Here is a 14,907-nt window from a genome sequence, read left to right on the forward strand (position 1 = left end):
TCATAGTGCAATATAACAAAATTTGGAGAAAAAAATAAGCAATAATTTCTAAAATTGAACTATCTGACTGTCATAGCACAAACAATATGGTCTCCAAGGACAGTGTATCATCTAACTGAGGAAAATAAATGCAAAATGTATGGTTGTTGCCTTTTCCTTGATAGAGGATAACTAATGAACAAGCAAAATTTTCAACATGCTGATGAGAGCATGGATTTTATTTTTCTGACTGAATGTGATCCTTTGTACTCTCAGGATTGCCTGCCTGAAATTTTTTAAATGCTCAGAAGTAGGAAGCTCTAAATAACACAGAAATCCCAGGGAGAAATCTCCTTTTGGCTGTATAACAGAGTTGCATCAGTAAATCAGAAAATCAATGTCAAATCTCCCAGGATTAATTAATGATATATTGATAGAAGCACTTCTATATTATATCAGAAAAAGCTCCAGCTCCTTCACAAGACATTTGGAGAAAAAATCAATGCTGAATCTTTGGACAAAAATCAATACTAAATCTTTGGGCAATCAGTAATTAATATAGTGGAGGAAAATTCCACTTCCAAGTTTCAAAGCAATTATACATTGGAGAAGAATTTTTATGGCAGCCTTTTTCATTACAGCTTGAATGGTTTAGCAGATTGCACTAAATCATAATATGTTTTAATTTTATCTCAGCTTGATCCCTGAAGTTAGCCTCTGTGGTTTATAAACTTTTTACCACATATGTAAGCCCAGATTCTGTTAAAACATAATATGCATTCATGCAATGTGTAAAGCCATCCCAGGGAAGGTGAATCCAAATGAATGGGACTCTTTTTCTCTTTGTGAAAATATATGGTATTTTTCTTTGGAAAAGATAACCTTTTGGATGCTTAAAAAGATACTACCTTGTGCCAAGGCAACCTTATATATGATTTACTATTCAGTTTCAACTTCTAGATTGATAACATCTGTAGCATTAGGAATGGCTGAAGAAAAATATTTGTTCTTTATATAGCAACAGATCAGTTTATCATTTTCATTCCTGTCTGAAGTTTTATTATAGATAAGGGAATTATGAGATAGTGTGGTAATACAATGCAGATTTTTCCAGCACCGCAGTTGAAAAATTAATAAGAGTTCTGTGAGTAATATCTTATTTTTTATGCCTTTGGTTCAGTGTCCACCTTTATTTAAATATGTGAAAAATTATGTTTTATATTTATATTATATTAGCATTAAACATTATTTTTGCTAAATACAAGATTATTTGATTAATACTACATTATAAGCTGAAATTATGTTTCACAGTCTTCCCTTTATTAAAAGTAAATATAATTAGTGTGTTTAGTGTTTCATATAAATTTTGCAATGTATTAGGTATTTCATTAAGTTCAGTCACCTTTCCTTTGGTACTTTTCTTGGTCAATAATGCTATCTCTCTCTTTTTTAATTCCAAGATCAAATTGCTACAAAAATAGAAATGGTTGTGTGGAAACAATTACTGTATATCTATAACCAGAATCATTGTGGACACAGGTATGACAAGAAATACTAAAAAAAACACCATGTAGCTTTAAAAAAAGGGTTCCAAATATTATAGAATTATATATTTCAAATTGATCACATTGTAGACTTTCAGAGAGGTATACTTGGGAAAGGAAAGAGATATGAAAATGTTTGATTCAATTATTTTGCTCTCCAGCATAGGCATGAGATAAAAATATGATTTTGCTACTTGTAGTGTCACACTATTATTTGAGTGAAATAATAATGAATAACAGCTAATCACATTCACAAAATACATTTAACAAAATTTAAGAAATCATTAAAAAATTTAGCATAACTCTGCCTTTCAACATGCCTGCTTCTTGACATATGTTCTAGGTTTAATTGACATTTGATACATGGAAGAAATTCTGCTTATTGAAAATGGAAACAAGACGACCATCACAGAGTTTATCCTTCTGGGTTTTGGCAATTCCCCTCAGCTGCAGCCTTTCCTTTTCATATTCTTCTTAGTGATTTATCTGATCACAATAACTGGAAACATCTTCATCTTTCTGCTTGTTCTGGTTGACCACCAACTTCACACACCAATGTACTTTTTCCTGGCAAATTTGTCTTTCCTGGACACTTGCTATAGCTGTATCTTGCTGCCTAAAATGCTGGTCAGCTTACTGACTGGTGAAAAAACCATTGCTGTCCACAGATGCCTAGTGCAATATCATTTTGTATGTCTTTGTGGAACTACAGAAACATACATTTTGGCTGCAATGTCTTATGACCGCTATTTGGCAATTTGTAGACCTTTACACTATGTTTCCATTATGAATAAGAAGCTCTGTTTCCAGCTTATGGCTGGGGCATGGATAAATAGTTTGATATTTGATGTGATTCTGGTGGGTTTTACCACTCAGTTATCCTTCTGTGGGCCTAATGTCATAGATGATTACTTTTGTGACTTTCGTCCATTGCAGAAACTATCATGTACTGACACAAGTCTCATTGAATTAATTGCTTTTTGTGAAGCTGTTATTTTCATAATTGTTCCATTTCTGTTGACCATTGCCTCCTACATTTGCATCATTGGCACCATCATCAAAATCAAATCCACCACTGGAAGGCAAAAAGCATTTTCAACCTGTTCTTCTCATCTCTTGGTGGTTTCCCTCTTTTATAGCACATTAATCATTGTTTATGTGTTGCCAGACACTCCCTCCCTCAGACCCTTGAATAAAATCTTTTCCATTTTCTATACAGTTATGACATCCTTGTTCAATCCACTTATCTATACTTTGAGAAACAAAGAAGTTCACAAAGCTGTAAAAAGGCTTTTTAATAAAATATTAATGCATCACATGAATCATATGAAATTTTCAACATCTCTTCACTTCATTAGTTTGCAAAAATTTCATTGTAAGTTGTAAAATCTGATGTAAGTAAGTGGACACTAATTAAAAGTTGTTTATATTTTATACCTTTTGTCAGCAGGATGTAAAAAATTATTTGCAGTCTCTTATTCTTGAGATATTATTTATATCTCTATAATTGTAATATATGATACCATACTATGATTTATTATATCACATATTTTTATTTCAGTATGTTTCATTATTTAGATTTTTCAGGAAAATACTTTTGTACATATTTATTAGATAAAGAAATTTGCATTGAGGGCTTGGACTTTATTTATTGGGTCGTTGGGTCATCCTTTACTGATGGAAACTTGTCTCCTGTTCTATCACTCTATCCTGTTAATTTCTGAAACAAGGCTAGGAGTTAAACTGAACCCAGTCTGACCACTGAGCCTGGACACTGTCTACCCGAAAAAATGAGAGGCTCTGTCAATTTCTCTTCTAACCAGGAATTGTACAGTGTGATTTCATAGTGGGTATTGCCTATCTAAAACTGAAAACAATTATCTTCATTAAGATTTAAGAACTGAGATTTGAATATTGCTTTCCCATTGAATGTGAATTTAATTCAGCCATATAGTGGGAAGAAGCATTATGACCCCAAATTAGTAGACTGATCTTGTGTGAGTGCTTATTTGGCAATATTGAGGTCAAATAATACATCCCAATAGCTTCTTGGAAACTGTTGGAAATTGAAATGTCTGGCTATAGAATTATCATTATAATTATTTGGTGGTATTTTAAGATGCTGTAACATAGAACCAAAGAGGGGAGAGTAAATATATTGGAAACCTGCCTTGTGGGAAGGACCTTGGGAGAGCGGGAAAGAGCTGCAGTGAGGGCAATGGTCAGATAATGTGGGCATGACAAATATCTTACAAGAGACTCTCCCTAGTTTCTTGGGCTATAAAGATGATAGTGGAGAAATGTAATTACAGATTTGCAAGGTTTTTAAAAATAAACTTACAATAAAGTACAGATCATAATTCTATGTGTGCTGCTTATCTGGACTACTTTAGGTTGACAAAATTTGATGTTTCTTTGGCATATGTTATAATTCAATTGTTATTATCTGTCTGGCAACACATCTGTAGATTCTCAAGAAGTGTTACCTGAAAAAGATTTAAATTAGTTTTTCAAAGTAATAAGCTGTGTAGACAGAAATCTTAAGGGAAAATAATTAATGTAAAAAATCCCTTTTGGATTTAGGTGACTGGTTGTATTTTATAATTTTCCAGGAAACTAGAAGATTAATTTCAAATCCCCCAGTGAACTCATTTGAAGTTCAAAGGATATTATTTTTAATAGTGGTTACCAAGTGCCATTTTTCTATGCTGCAATTTAAAGATATAGCACTAGTGAGAGTTAGGATATCTGTGAAACTTATACTCACTCAAGGCAGGTAGGTTCTAGTCTCAGACACTTCAAGAGATATTTTTAAATAATTGATTCATACATGTATATGTAATATGTACATATATGTATGTATGTATAATTTGATCATTTTTGTTTAAAGTGGTTTATAAACTTGATGTTTCTTTCTGTTTGTACTGTGATTCAGAACAAAAGTATTTATTCTAAATTTAGTTCTTTAAAGGTCACAATTAGGAGAAACAAATATAGCAAAATGTCAGAAATCCAAATTTAACTCAATTTCAAACTATTTTCATATTAATATTGTCTAAATTCTGATTCTCAATAAAAATGTTGAAATGATGATTAAGAAATGTGTTCAGTTAGCATTTAGGCAGCATAGCTATCCTGCCTGTCTTTAATTTTTTTCAATATGATCTAGTCTACTATTTAGACTTGTCCATCTTTGCAAATGAACTTTGCCCAAAGATGCTATAGAATTACAAATGACTGTGGTGACCAATAATGATATTTTAACATATCAATGCTACTATTTTAATAAAAGAATATTTCACTGCTCTTGAGTAAAGTGAAATAAATTGATGGAAGATAAGTAGCTAATTAAACATAACAATAGAATATTTTATACAAAGTAATATGATATACTTTTTGCAGAAAGTCCAATATTAAGCAAAGCAGGATATAGTTATCTATTTCTTCACATATGTACAAATATCTATTCAACATATAATTCAATTACTCAGCAGCAAAAGGAAAAAATATATAAAAATAAGATAAAATTTATGTTGTCAACCAAATTTATTTAAGACTTGATCACAAATCACCCTAGCAAGCCAAACCATTGTTCCTTTACAACAATGTCAATCAGACAAAATTTGACCAACTCAAAATATGTTGAATTTGCATTATTTCATTTGCCAACCTGATTAATCAACAGATGCTTTAAATGAATTCATGATTGTAATAAAATGGAGTCTGCAACAAAACATGAAGAAAATCAGTCTCAGCATACAGAAAATAGAATTCAGAATTATCTTTCCTTTGCTTAGTTCTTTGATAAAATCATTTATGTTTATTCTTATAATAAAGCTGTTTCTGTTGATGTACAATTTATGCATTAGAGACTGAAAATATGAATGTGGAAGGATCCTAGACACATAATACAATGGTGTTCAGAAAATTGTTAGTATCTTTTTAAAAACGTAATCATTGTTGGAGACAAAGACTGAGCCTCTAACCTTGCTGTAATTTTTGCTTGGGGGGAATAGTTGATTGGATTATCATTTACATTCATTGTTGGTTTGTTTCTTGTAATTCTCAATTTTTCAGATCTTTTGATTTTCAGAGAAAAGTATAGGTGAACGGAAGAAGAACCTTCTGAGGTTAATTATTGAAATGATACCACTGATCGCTAAGAATTCCATAACGATTCATTATAGATGATATCTTTGATTTCACCTACACTACGGGCTACTTTTTGGATGTGTGGATTAAGGGATCTAGTGGAAATCTCAGTTGCATGATTTTCTGATTGCACTGTACTTTTGAATGTGATGCAGTCAACTAAAAAAAAATGCTGGCTTCAGAGAAAGGCAACCACTCGGACATTGTAGAATTCATCCTGTTGGGTTTTGGAAATTCTGCTCAGCTGCAATTTATGCTTTTTTTACTTTTCTTGTTGATTTATCTTGTGACAATAACTGGGAACGTTCTCATTATTGTGTTAATTGTGGCTGCCCCATGTCTTCACACCCCTATGTACTTTTTTCTTGGAAATTTGTCCTGTTTGGAGACATGCTATATTTCAAGTATATTGCCAAAAATGTTGACTAGTTTGTTAACAGGAAAGGCAACTATTACTGTGAGTCAATGTTTAACCCAATATTATTTCTTTGGCTCTTTTGTAACAGTAGAAACATATCTTCTTGCAGCAATGTCTTATGACCGCTATTTGGCTATATGTAGACCTTTCCTTTATGGTTTGATTATGAGTAAGAAGCTGTGTGTTTATCTCATGGCTGGGTCATGGCTAAATGGGTTAGTAGCTAATGGTATCATTTTGCTTCTCCTTAGTCAGTTATCTTTTTGTGGCCCAAATATCATTGACCATTACTTTTGTGACTTGAATCCACTAGAAAAACTATCCTGTACTGATACAAGCTTCCTTGAACTCATTCTCTCTTTCTTTTCCATCATTGATGCTGTCGTTCCATTTATTCTGACATTCACATCTTACATATGCATCATCATTGCCATCATAAAAATAAAATCCAGCACTGGAAGACAAAAGGCTTTCTCAAACTGTTCCTCTCATCTCATGGTGGTTAGTCTTTTTTATGGCACTATTATCATTGTCTACATGTTGCCAGATACCCCCACTCTGAGATATCTTAATAAATTTTTCTCCATATTTTATACAATTTTGACTCCATTGGTTAATCCCATCATTTATACTTTAAGAAACAAAGATGTCCACAAAGCTTTAGGATTGGTTCGAAAGAAATTGAGAATTTTTGGAAGAAGTTATTTCTTTTGTTTATAGACACAACACCTATAAAAGAGTTGCTAAATGAGAGACATATTTTTTGGGGGGTTGCCATACAATTTTGACTTTTTCTATAGGTAGTAGGGCTCTGGCTGGTGACACAACATTATTGGAGTGTATGAATTAATCTATATAGAAGGAGAGCTTGATTTTTTTCCCATGTGTTTTGCAAGGTTTCAAGGGCTTTATAATATAACTATTTTAAGCTTAATACTGTAAGTCTGTCATAAGTATGAAGTACAGAGAGCAGAAAATTAGCTATTTGATTTATCAGGTTCTGATAGTTTTAATCATCATAGAGGTTTTTATTTTTAACTAATTCTTTTTCTGTATCTAAATTCTTTCTTGAAGAAAATACATAAAAATTACTTCTGATTCTGTTGTGATCTTTGTTTCTTGTTGGAAGAATCATTCCAGAAAATGACAGTTAATGTATAACAATTGCATAGTTTATTGTATAAACTATGATATGATATGATACAGTTATCCCTTTATTGTTGTTCTCAATTCCAACAAAACTAATCTCTCTCTCTCTCTCTCTCTCTCTCTCTCTCTCTCTCTCTCTCTCTCTCTCTCTCTCTCTCTCTCTCTCCCTCTCTCTCTCCCTCCCCCCTCTCTCCCCCCCCCACAAATAGACACTGACTTTCTGCCTAATGCAAATATTAGTTTAGGGAGATTACCTAAATTTGTATCTAGTAAAATAGTTCACCAAAATCTGGAACTCTGGAAAAAAGGAATGAGAGAAATAGAAGTGAAGAGGAGAAAATAAAATAGCAGCCAACTAGAGAATAAAGAAGCTCTTACAATCTGATTTCCTGATTTTTGTATTTCTTTATCCAAAGTAACCAGCTGAATCATATTGATGTTGTCATAAAATATTATTACTATTCAAAAAAAAAAAAACCTGTTAATTTTACTTGGGCTGTTCTTTATCCTGAAAATTCATGTCCTGCACTTATCTTTCAGTCATACTGGATCCCGGATCTATGGCAGGTCATTGATGTGCTCATACATTATACAATTATATTTTTATGTAGCTATGTAGTCAGGTGGACTTTATGTATTGTTTTAGACTGAACATTCCTTATAGTGTTCATTACTATCAATACCCATCAAGATTATTAGAGTTATTGGCTGCCAAGAGGTTATGTTCTACTTCAGCCTGGCTTCTCTCTAGTTCAGCCAGCCCTTAGCATTTGTATGTCCAAAGAATCTTCCAACACTCTTTGTATGGGTTTAGTGCAGTGGTGGGTTTCAAAAATTGTTCGAACCTACTCTGTGGGTGTGGCCTCCTTTGTGGGAGTGGCTTGCCGCCTATGTGACTGGATGAGAGTGGCTTGCCGCCCATGTCTACAAGCCAAACAACTTGAATATATATTCATTCATAGTGTTACGTCCCTACGTGTCCTGTCCTAGCCTGTCAATCAAGCATGTTGCAAGATGATTGGACTAAGTGTGTTTTGCATTCAGATGGGAAATTGGAGTGTTGTCATTGGTTAATGCAGCTGGGAGTATAAAGGAGCTGTCAGAGCCCAAATCATAGTTCTGTTCTTGTTGCTTAGTTGAAAATAAACTGGTTGCATTAATCCAGAGTCTGCTTCTTACCTCAGATACATTATACTTGGCAATGAGGGTGGGATTCTGAGGAAAAGGTCCCTCTCAAATAAGAGCGTCAATTCTAGAAAGATTCTAAATACTTGATCATATCAGTATTATGGCAGCTACAACCCTGTTTGCTGCCTTCATGCCCGAGAGAGAATCTTGGGAATCGTTTATTGAAGGATTCGAATGCTTCCTATTCACAAATAACTTTAAAGACATTTTGGATGAAAGAAGGGGATATTTTCTTAATTCTTGTGGGCTGGAGATGTTTGCTACAGCCCAAGCTTTAGCCGCCCGAGCTCAAGTTTTTATAATACCTTGGGACACTTTACTAGTGAAATTAAAAGGGCACTATGCTCCAAAACCTTCCCGTTTCGCAAGGCGGTATGCTTTCCGCCAGTGTATTCAAGGAGAGACTGAAATGGTGAGCCAATATGTGGCAGCTTTAAGAAACACCGCCATCCACTGTGAATTCCCTGATCTGTATGATGCACTATTAGAGCAGTTAATTTGCAGCGTGAAAGACCCCCATTTACAATGCTATTTACTAGCTCGTTCTGACTTAAATCTATCCATAGCCATGGATGAAGCAAGAGCAGCTGAACAATCCGATCGATTGGCTGCAGAGATTAAAATGTATCAATCTTTCCATAACACACCAGTTTCCCCTTCTATGGTGAATCAACAAGAGGTGGAGGGAAATGAAGATTTATGGCTACCTGAAGAGGTGAGCCCGTTGAATGTAAGTGCCACAAGGAGAAAGAGAATCCCCGCTGATTTACCTCAGGCCGGCTGCCTCCGTTGTGGAGGAAACCACTTACGCTTCTCCTGCCATTTCAAGACAGCGGTTTGTCGATATTGCGGTAAAATGGGGCACCTTGCCTATGTGTGTAGGGCTATCCTACCTACCTCAGATACTGTTGTTAAGGCTTTTAATTGTGCCAGTTGCAGGCCTGTTAATCGCTGGGCATCTAGAATCACTGATGACTGTTATGTCATTGTCCCAGATGTGGAGGAAGATGAAGCCATCAACACAGCACCCGCCACTACAGGCAGCCAAAGGAAGAAGTACATCACTGTCTGAATTGAGGGGGCCGCTTGCGAGATGGAGACCAACACCAGCTCTGCGAAATCCATTATCGCATGGGACACCTTCAAGCGGCTGGTACCATTGTTTCCGGAAAGGCCCCTGGAGAAATGCCATTGCATTTTAAAAGTTTATCAAAATAACCCAATTCCTCTTAAAGGAAGTGGTAAATTCTTTGTAGAGCATGGCCAATTTAAAGGAAATTTGCCTATGGTCGTGGTAGCAAACCCCTTAGCGACTTTATTAGGGCTAGATTGGTTCTAAGCTTTGGGGTTAGAGATAATGAGAGTTCACACTACGCTGGATACAGGAGAATTCGATGAACTCACCAAAGAATTTTGTGAGGTATTTAATGATTCCTTAGGTACATATAATGGGTCTCCTATTTCTTTTAATTTAGATCCCAGCATCACGCCAATCAGTCTTAAAGTGAGAAGAGTTCCTTTTGCCTTGCAAGCTAAGGTAGATGCAGAGCTTGATAAATTGTTAAAACAAGGGGTGTTAGAGCCCGTAGATTATTCTAGGTGGGAAACCCCAATAGTAATACTAATCCAGTCAGATGGATCCATTAGAATCTGTGCCAACTATAAGGCAATGATAAACAAAGCCTTGCAAGCACACCCTTATCCAGTTCCTGTGGTTCAGCATCTCCTGCACTCACTGGGCTGAGGAAAATTTTTTGCTCAGCTTGACCTAGCTCAAGCTTATCAGCAATTGAAGGTGGACGATACAACGGCAGATGCTCAAACGATCGTCACCCATCGTGGAGCGTTCTGGTGCCACAGACTCCAGTTTGGAGTCTGTGTAGCACCGGCATTTTTCAAAGTATTATGGAAAGAACACTGCATGAGATTCCTGGGGTCTTACCTTACTTTGATGACATACTTATAGCTGCTAATAGTAAGAAAGAACTGCTTCAAAAGTTAAGAGCTGTTCTTCAGCGTTTTAAGGAGAAAGGGTTAAAGTTTAAAAAAATCAAAATGTCATTTCGGAGTAACCTCCATAGAATTCCTGGGTTTCTACATTGATGCTCATGGCATTCATCCATCCCAGGCCAAATTAGAAGTTATAAAGAATGCTCCAGCTCCCACTAATAAAACTGAACTACAAGCCTTCCTGGGTTTGCTCAATTTCTACACTATTTTTCTACCTCATAAGGCTTCCATTGTGGAGCCTTTGCATAGACTGCTTGACAGCTTTACATCATGGAGGTGGGACAGCCGTGAAGTGCATGGATTCACAGCTGTCAAATCTCTTTTGACCTCTTCTGCCGTTCTAATGCAATACAATGAATCCCTGCCACTCATCTTAGCCTCTGATGCTTCTCCTTATGGTATAGGAGCAGTATTGAGCCACAGATGCCCAAATGCAGCAAGGCTCCTATTGCTTTTTTTCCCCACTCCTTGTCCAAAGCAGAAAGAAATTATAGCCAATTGGACAAGGAGACTTTGGCAGCCGTGGCAGGAATCAAAAGATTTCACCACTATTTATACCGCCATCCATTCCTCCTACAAACAGACCATAAACTCTTCTTAGGTATTTTATCCAGTGATAAACCTAACCTGCTATACTATCGCCACGAATGTTACAGTGGGTTGAATTCGTCACGGTATACTCATACTGAATGGAATACAGACCTGGGAAGCAATTGGGTCATGTGGACGCGTTAAGCCATTGTCCACTTCCTATTCGGACCCAAGACCCAGCTCCTGCAAGCACTATATTACTAATTGATGACTTGGAGTTGCCTCTGTTCTCAACCGACATTGCAGCACATTAAAAAAAAAAGACCCCACTCTATCCAAAGTATTAGAATGGGTTCATTGAGGGTGGCCCACTGGCCAACTATTCAAAGAGTTCCTGCCTTACTTTAGAAGACGGATAGAACTATCTGAACTTAAATATTGTTTATTATGGGGTACTAGAGTAGTGGTCCCTAACTGAATGCACTTCCATAATACAACATTTACACTTAAGTCACCCCAACATCACCAGGATGAAGGCTTTAGCTCAGGGGTATGTGTGGTGGCCTAAATTGAATACTGACATAATGACCTGGGTTATGGCTTGCCTTCCTTGCTAAACCTCTAGGCAAGCTCCATCAGCTCCTCCAAAGGACTGGGACATGCCAATAGGACCTTGGTCCCAGATCTACTTAGATTTTGTGGGCCCAGTCTAGAGCCACTCTTTTCTAGTAGTAGTTGATACCTTTTCTCAGTGGGTTGAACTCTGTTCTATGCAATTCACCACAGCAGAATCCACAATCTGAGCGTTGCAACATTTATTCATGACTCATGGCATACTGGACACTTTAGTGTCTGATAATGGCCCACAACTGACCTCTGCTACTTTCCAATAATCCTTTCTAGCTAGTTTAGGTATTAGGTATGCACTAGTGGCCCCCTATAATCTATCTAGCAATGGCCGGGCTGAACGAGCTGTACACTCTGCCAAAGAGGCATTAAGCTGCATGGGAGTAGGACCATGGGAACAGAAATTGAACACATACTTGTTTTTGCAACATACCATGCTTTGCCTATTTCAGGAAAAAGTCCAGCCAAACTTCTCATGGACCGGCGTCTGTGTACAATACTTGACTGTTTGCATCCCACCTACCAATCTGACACACTACCACAACTTAGTGGTACACAAACTTTTAAACTGGGGGAAGAGGTATTTGCCAGGAATTGTATTGAGGATCCTAAATGGGTTCCAGGCCAGATTATACAGGTAACCAGACCGTGTTCCTACAGGGTCTGGTTGGAAGATGTACATCAGTGGCGGCGCCATGTAGACCAGCTGCAGTAACACGAAATGAACCTGTATCCTCCCATCAAGCTAAGGAGTCCATCAAATCCTTCTGTTAGCTGTCCTGCTATTCCTGCGACCTACCAACCTGAATGCACCCCGGACCTAACTATTCTTCCATCTACAACCACTGTTATCACTGGATAGCTCACCTGAAAGTTTCAGATGCTTGGAGAGGGCAGGTTCTTCCGAAAGCCTCGATGCGTCCATGCCTTCCACCGGGGAGAGGCCTGAGTGACAACCATCTCTGGTTGCAGCAGATCAAGGCATTCTGGAAGGAGCCATCGTAGACCCGCCTACTTGAAAGACTATGTATGCACTAACTGGGCGGAAGGAGTGTTATGTTCCTATGTGTCCCACCCTACCCTGTCAATCAAGCATGTTGCAAGATGATTGGACTAAGTGTGTTTTGCATTCAGGCAGGAAATTGGAGTGTTGTCATTGGTTAACACGCTGACAGCTGGAAGTATAAAAGAGCTGTCAAAGCGCAAATCGTAGTCTTGTTCTTGTTGCTTAGTTGAAAATAAACCAGTTGCATTAACACAGAGTCTGCTTCTTGCCTCAGACGCTCAGTACGTTATACATTAATAAGTATTAATAAGAATACATTTATTTTGAGCCATGGTGGCACAGTAGTTAGAGTGCAATACTGTAGACTATTCTGCTGTTCGAATTTCACCAGGCTCAAGATTAACTCAGCCTTCCATCCTTCCAAATTGGGTAAAATTGGGCCCAGATTGTTGGGGGCAATATGCTGACTCAGTAAACTGCTTAGAGAAGGTTGCAAAGCACTATAAAGTGGTATATCAGTCTAAGTGCTATTGCTATTAAGCTGATGGAATTTAGTGGAAGTTTAAAATGCAAAAAGAAATACCAATGATATACTTTAATAAACATAATAAAATTGTTCTGATAATAGTGTTGTCTTCTTACTGACAATTATAATTGATGCTTATTGTCTGCCTGGTGTAAGGTTGTTTATTTCATATTTCTCAAAAGAATGATAAAGACTTTAACAGTAATTGTCTGAATGTTTAAAGGTAATTTATCATATTGGTAATTAATATTCACAGCAGAGAGCCTAACTTATGACATGGTGGCTCAATCAGTGCACATTTACACATTTATAGAGATAAATCATAGAATATCTAAAACTCTTTTGTTTTGGTGCAGCTAGATTTATACTTAATTAATTGCCTATGTGGTCCATTCACCTTGTTTTCAGGGAAGGAATGGAAGATAACAGAATAATTGAGTTGGAAGGGACTTTGGTTGTCTTCTAGTCCAGCTCCCTGCTCAGATAAGAAACCTATACCATTTCAGACACATGATTGTCCAATCTCTTAAAAACTTCCAGTGATGGAGCATCTACAACGTCTGGAGGCAAGTTGTTCCATTGATTAATTGTTTTAATTGTTAGGAAATTTCTCCAAAACAGAAATCCCATGGATAATTAATTAACACAAGAATCACATTTGGGTTTAGGAGACTGTTGCATTTATAACTTCTTATGTAAACCAGAAGATTAATATCTATCAACACTATTTAAGTGCTTGTGGAGAGTTCCAGTGTATACTGAATGCCAAGTTTTCTGCAATAATTTAGAGATATAGCAATAGTAAGGATTACGACTGCTATGATGTTGATATTCACTTGAGGTAGGTAAGTTCCATCCTCTTCAGGACTATTTTTGAAATTAGAATGTGAAAACATCAAATGGGCTTATATGATTCATTAAAAAATAATATGATTGGTATTGTTTTGGTTTATTGTCATGCATGAATTCAATCCATGTTAATCTATATTACCCCCAATATCCAAAACCAGGATGAATACATATGACAAAAACCAATTGTAGTCATCCCGGATCCCTATATATTTTTGGAAGAAGATCTTGAAAACTGATGTTTAATGTGAATTTGAACATATGGACAAATGCTATTTGCATAAGACCTCTGGTGAGGCTAGTCTTCATGTTGCACTAGATTCACTAAGAAACTCAATTCAAAGACTGTGTCCTAGACAGAGAGAGGAAGGGAGGAAGGGAGGGAGGGAGAACAGAAGGAAGGAAGGAAGGAAGAAAGAAAGAAAGAAAGAAAGAAAGAAAGAAAGAAAGAAAGAAAGAAAAAAGAAAGAAAGAAAAGCAGCATGGATAGCACTCTGGGCTCAAGATATTTAGTTCATTTAATCAACCATTGTAATATTTTATTAAAAATGTAGTAACATTTTTAAAAAATCTTTTGTTAGCTAATTGTAACTAAACTACTTTGTCAATATCCACTGTATGTGAAGTTCTATTTTATTTTGGAAGGATTTGTGGATGTTGTATCATCACAACTAACTCACTGTTAATATATTTCCTGTAATGCTCATTTTTGCAGGCCTTTAGAGACTCACAGGGGGAAAAAGATGAAGAAAGGATGCCTTCTGAGGTCAGTCAGTTTTATGATTTCATTTATTACCTAATAGCCAGAAAGGTAGGTGGAATGATGTCATGGTTCACTTAGGATGACATTCTGATTTAAATTGCAAGCTATTTTTTGAAGTAGAATTTACTTAAGTATCTAGCTAAAAATTTAGATTATTTTTCTTTA

The 14,907-nt window shown here is 36.3% G+C and overlaps 2 protein-coding genes across 2 annotated transcripts; both read left to right on the plus strand.

Annotated features, from left to right (window-relative positions):
- Positions 1-1,886: 1,886 nt before the first annotated feature.
- Positions 1,887-2,909, plus strand: LOC106539576 (olfactory receptor 2AP1-like). Its single transcript, XM_014054386.2, has one exon. It carries the CDS (start codon positions 1,887-1,889, stop codon positions 2,907-2,909), a length of 1,023 nt encoding a protein of 340 aa, XP_013909861.2.
- Positions 2,910-5,844: 2,935 nt separating this feature from the next.
- Positions 5,845-6,813, plus strand: LOC106539575 (olfactory receptor 5J3-like). The gene has a single exon (XM_014054385.2). The coding sequence runs from the start codon at positions 5,845-5,847 to the stop codon at positions 6,811-6,813; it is 969 nt and encodes a 322-aa protein (XP_013909860.2).
- Positions 6,814-14,907: the final 8,094 nt, after the last annotated feature.

This window comes from Thamnophis sirtalis, unplaced genomic scaffold (assembly GCF_051295495.1).
Source record: "Thamnophis sirtalis isolate CommonGarterSnake01/CBP01778 unplaced genomic scaffold, rThaSir2_p1.2 scaffold_4, whole genome shotgun sequence".
NCBI lineage: Eukaryota > Metazoa > Chordata > Lepidosauria > Squamata > Natricidae > Thamnophis > Thamnophis sirtalis.

Coding starts and splice junctions, on each gene's coding strand:
- LOC106539576 (XM_014054386.2), top strand. CDS start 1,887: ATGGAAGAAATTCTGCTTATTGAAAATGGAAACAAGACGACCATCACA.
- LOC106539575 (XM_014054385.2), top strand. CDS start 5,845: ATGCTGGCTTCAGAGAAAGGCAACCACTCGGACATTGTAGAATTCATC.